Source organism: Lentinus tigrinus (genome assembly GCF_003813185.1).
Source record: "Lentinus tigrinus ALCF2SS1-7 unplaced genomic scaffold L226scaffold_7, whole genome shotgun sequence".
NCBI classification, from domain to species: Eukaryota; Fungi; Basidiomycota; class Agaricomycetes; order Polyporales; family Polyporaceae; genus Lentinus; species Lentinus tigrinus.
The window spans coordinates 607,962-612,828 of NW_027137916.1; the positions used below are offsets into that span (position 1 = coordinate 607,962).

Below are 4,867 nucleotides of genomic sequence, written 5' to 3' on the forward strand. Positions count from 1 at the left end.
GTGCGATGTAGGTGGCCTCGGAGATGAGGAGCGTGCCCGGGTAGCTCGCGCGCTGCTTGTAGTACTCGACCATGAGGTCCGTCGGGACGTGCGCGCTGTTCGCGCGGAAACGCGTGAGCGGGGCAAGGACGACGCGGTTGCTGAGCTCGAGATTGCCAACTTTGGCGGGCTGGAAGAGCCTGGGGACGGAAGACATGGCGAGTCGCAAATGAACGGTTGGATATTGGGTGTGGTCGCGGTGCAGAGAGGGAGGCCCGGTACTAGTACTGCAGGCCGGGTGGGTATCTTGTGTGTCTTCCCGCTTTCTGAAGACAGTCTCTATACATATATCTCCTGTTATGTGCGCGCATTGTGCAGATAGATGGCGGGGCCTGGCGACGAGGATCCTGCTGACTAAATAGCAGGCTGCGCGACCAAGTCTTGCGTGCAACGTTCCGACATCTTGCTGACAACGCAGGAAGGTCATTGCCGCGCGAGACTGCTAGTGCAAAAAGCCCGTCGCATCGGGCTCTGGCAGTGGTCGTTCGGGAATTGTGGTGATGACTAACGCGAGAACAGAGTAAGTAGATGTTTGGCAGAGATGATTTATCTCTCGCCGCTAGCGCACCTTCACATGTCTCTCTCCTTCCCTCTGTCACCTTTCTGCTTATCTATGTTTACATCGAGCCGGGAGGATATACTACGCTGAGGATGAGGGGGAGCAGGAGGAGTTGTAAGCGCCCGTAAGCCCGCGACGTGTCGTCCGGCGTTTCCACTTCCATACTGGGCACGTACCGACCTCTGGTAGTGGCAGCTCGCGACCGCCGACAGGTACTGGAGTGCCTCTCAACTCGAACAACAGACGGGGCTCTGGCAGAGTTCATTCATGCTCGGATCTTACTTCTACAAATGGGCTAGCGCTGTCTGATCTCTGGCGAATCTCTCACTGGGAACTTGGAGACGTCGCTAGTGGCCTACACTTGACAATCACATAGGGGAAGTATTGGGTTGCGACATGAACGTTTGAACCTATATACACGAAGCTCGTTTCAAGTTAAAGGCTGGTAAAAGAAGAACAAACTGTGGCGTGAGGCTCCAGGACTTGACCGTGGCCACTTTCAAGGCAAGTGTCTATAAGGCTACTGCAAGTGGCGACCACGTTGCTCATCATGCACAGGACCTTTCACTCGTGAGTAAGCATCCCGGACTGCGGTGTTGCATCTTACATCGAGGCTGAGGAGCAACAAAGAAGGCGAAGTTGAACATTTCCGGTGTCAAGGAAGTTCTCACCGTGTCCGAGCACTGCCGGAACAGGCAGGCGATGCCTCACGCCAATTTCTAACTATACGGCGACATCATCGAGCGGGCAGCGGGTTGCCGTTATACAAAGTCTATGGGTGGGAGACAATAGAGGCTTCCATCGCAAACTCTAGCTGCGCCGTACTCGTAACTAGGCGTCTTCGCCGCTCTGTACAACGCATGCAACCGTTCTTTGTCCCTTGGACGGACACGGGGTAGGTACAGATGAGAAGGAACGAGCACCATAGAACTTGCAGAACAATGTGGGTGGGCTCCCAGCGGCCTCCCCTAGCCATGACCACAGTGCCATTCATAGGCGAGGCAGTATCTATCGACACCGTCTATCATCTGTCATGTTTCTCACCACGTCCACACAGGGAAGCAAGATGGAAGGCGTGCGAGGCACCCGCACCTCTTCCGATCGAGTCAGTGGCAAGGGATAGAGGCCTCAGGACTTGCGTCCTCCTCTTCACCGTACCACTTGGACGCACGCTCATTACAGGTTACGTGCTGGGCACGTCACAGGTCCTCCTTCATGCCAGTACACTCATCTTGGAGCGAGTGCGTTAGTTGATTGTCCCTCCATGAAGTACCGGCTGACGACTCCTTAGTGCGCAGACCGACATCGCTGTCCGCTCCTTGTCCGCTATAGCTTTCGGTGAGTCCCTCGCGGCTCGTCTCACTCCTGTTAGGCCCGGACGCTCATGACCCTCTTCTACACAGCCCTGCTATACTACGACTACGCTCTCACCTTCGGTGCGGAAATCGAGCGGTTCTGGCGATTCAGAATGGGACGTCCGTCCTGGGGCGGCATCGGATTCTTCTTGAACAGGTACTTGTCGGTACTGGGACACATTCCTGTCATCTGGGAGTTCTTTGGCTCCGAAGCCTATTCTGTGAGTGCGTAGGAATGGTGCATCGTTGACGAGCTGACGAGCTCTCGCACTGGCAGGTGTGAGCCGATGCGAATCCTCTGCTTCCCCAGCTTTGACAACGGCTCACTCGCCCGCAGGTCTTTGCTCCTTCAGGTGTATCATCAGATACTGGCGGGCGTCGCTCAGGTCTTCATTGTCGGTATGTATATTTATATTCTGGATTTGGACACGTCTGACTTCATGGGTGTAACTCCTATCATAGCTCTGCAGATCTCGAGGGTATATGCGCTTTACAGCGGTAGCAGGAAGGTGCTGTGCACCTTGATCGGCCTATCTGTCGTGGTCTTCGCAATTAGTGGCGTGAGTCTATCATATCCCAATGCGCAGAGGTGGTGTTGACTCGTAATTCGCCACTAGTGGGCCATCAGCGATACTTTTCAAACGCAATGTTCTGCGGTGACGGACCAGCCTAGCGGTACACAGGGCAATTGTGATTCGGAGGCGTTGCGGACTGAGTAAGTGGACAATATTATCTCGACTGTTGTCTCCGTTTCTGACGTCGTTCACAGAGGGCGCTGTGAGCATTTGATATTCAAGCGGATGACGCTTGACTCATCGCGTTGTCCGGTGCAGTTCTCGCTGTGGTTTGGGCCAGTATGCTGGTGTTCGATATCGCGATCTTCGGGTGCACGCTTCGTCGAGTGCTACAAGTAAGAGACCGATCAACGTGGACAGGAGGCCTCTTCACTTTGATGCTGCGAGATGGTGAGCACGCACGATACCAGTGATAGTTTCGCCGGCCTGACGGGTGATTGCAGGCGCGATTTACTTCGGGTATGGCATGTATTCTTCTCGACCTCAAGGGGAGACTGATCATGGCTGTTGCCGTAGTGTCCTGTTGTTGTGCCATCTGGCCAACATCTTGGTGTGCATGGTACGATCATTCTCTTCCGCATATGAAGGTGGCTTGCTGACTATGAGATACTATCCGCATCAGCTCGCGGAGGTAAGACCCCAATGCTGCACCGCACTTGTCTTTCCAGCCAGCTGAAGGTGCATCGCCGCAGCCCGCGTACAAGGATCCCAGCGTTACCATCACCACCGTGTAAGCACAACGCCGTCCCGAGCTCTCCAGGGAGCCACTTCCTGACCAGCATACCGTATCGCTACACAGAGTCGCGACCGTGCTCATCTCTCGTCTCATGCTGAACATCCGCGATCCGGACCTGCGCACGCAGCACTTCCGTCTGACATCTTACAATAGCGCTGTTTGACCCGAACGTTGGTACTAGTACCCCAAGTGGGAATACAGTGACAATGTCGCTTATGCATACCATGACCAGTCGCAGGTGATAGGTATTGGATGTGTCTTTCAGAGGTGAGCGGAGGCCTGCCATGAGTGCGTTCGTACGTACTACGAGCCCGAAATGAGGCCCGACGAATGACTCGCTGCTCGAGAGGTAATTGTCTCATCACGGTGCGTAGAAGCAGATTGCCGTGTGCGTGGGAGGCTGACGGTCGTCGACACCATCCGGATGCCGGTCCCCCATTGCAAACTTCCATCGAATCTCAGAAGATCGTACGGAAGGCAGTCCAGCTGGAAAGCCATTCGCGACTGCGCTCACGCGATGGGTTGCACACTAACACTGTCGCGCCGCAGCCATACGGCCTCATACGGCCCACAATTTCGAGGACGAGCGACGCAAATCTACCCCTTGCATCCCGGCCCAGACTGCTGGTCGCAGGACTCCGCTCGCGTTCAGGGTTTGGGGAGTCTTGGCAGTGATATCGATGGTCGCACGTACGCGCAGCTGAACAATAGGGCCGCCCGGATCCTTGGATTCCTCGTGTCGAATTCCGAGGGTTGCTTCCAAGAACAAGGGCATAATACACGAATATGGGCAAGATATGGAGAGGTCGCCCACCCGAACAAACACGACACAAACAAACACAGTCCGAGGCGCGACGTTCCTCCAGATTCCTACCCGCCGACTATACTCGACGGCTACAGACGCAGGAGTTCGCGACAACAAATGTCTCGCAGACTCGGATGTGGAGGCTGGGGCCTCACCAGTGTATTCAGGTGCGGCTGCACGACAACTCCTCGAGTCTTCGAGTCTTGCTATGGACTGGCCGCCCTAAGAAACTCCGCTGATTATCGCGCGGTCATCCACCACAAGAAGCAGCCAGAAGCAGCTGGCCCTTGCCTTACGCCTTTCTTGGCAAGAGCGCCCATGACCCGAACAAAAGCCAGAAGTGCTCCTTGTTCGCCTTCTGAGGCTGCCAGAAGCCGGAGGGTCCCGGTGGCGTCAGCCTCTGCTCTTTAAAAGACCCAGCTCTCCGCCTCCTCGTCCTCACCCAACTTCCCCCACAACCACCACCATGTCCTATGCTCCTCGACGCGGCCCTCTCCCGCCGCCCATGCACCACCATCATATGCATCGCTAGCAACAACACGATCACCGCCACCAACCCCTTATGAATCTAAACAACCTCAGGACTGCACGGGCACGATGCGACAAGGTACGCCACTCAACCACCCCCTGCCCGCCACCTCCCTCACCACTCCCTACAGCGTCGATGCCCAGGTCGCCACAGTGTGAAAACGTACGTCTCTCGTCCCCACCTCCCTTCACTTGACCGCGGCTGACGTCGGCTCAGGTAACGTTGTGGCGTGCCGTTCCCGGTCAACAGGTGGCCAACGCTCACTCGCC

General features: G+C 55.9%; 1 protein-coding gene across 1 annotated transcript; it reads left to right on the forward strand.

Annotated features, from left to right (window-relative positions):
- Positions 1-1,813: 1,813 nt before the first annotated feature.
- L226DRAFT_569223 (uncharacterized protein) lies at positions 1,814-3,427 on the forward strand (the record flags this gene model as incomplete). Its single annotated transcript, XM_067684275.1, has 13 exons — positions 1,814-1,839; positions 1,890-1,936; positions 2,002-2,174; positions 2,238-2,352; positions 2,416-2,513; positions 2,571-2,668; positions 2,723-2,730; positions 2,787-2,918; positions 2,972-2,987; positions 3,045-3,087; positions 3,151-3,159; positions 3,221-3,258; positions 3,328-3,427. 13 exons carry the CDS (start codon positions 1,814-1,816, stop codon positions 3,425-3,427), a joined length of 903 nt encoding a protein of 300 aa, XP_067537577.1.
- Positions 3,428-4,867: the final 1,440 nt, after the last annotated feature.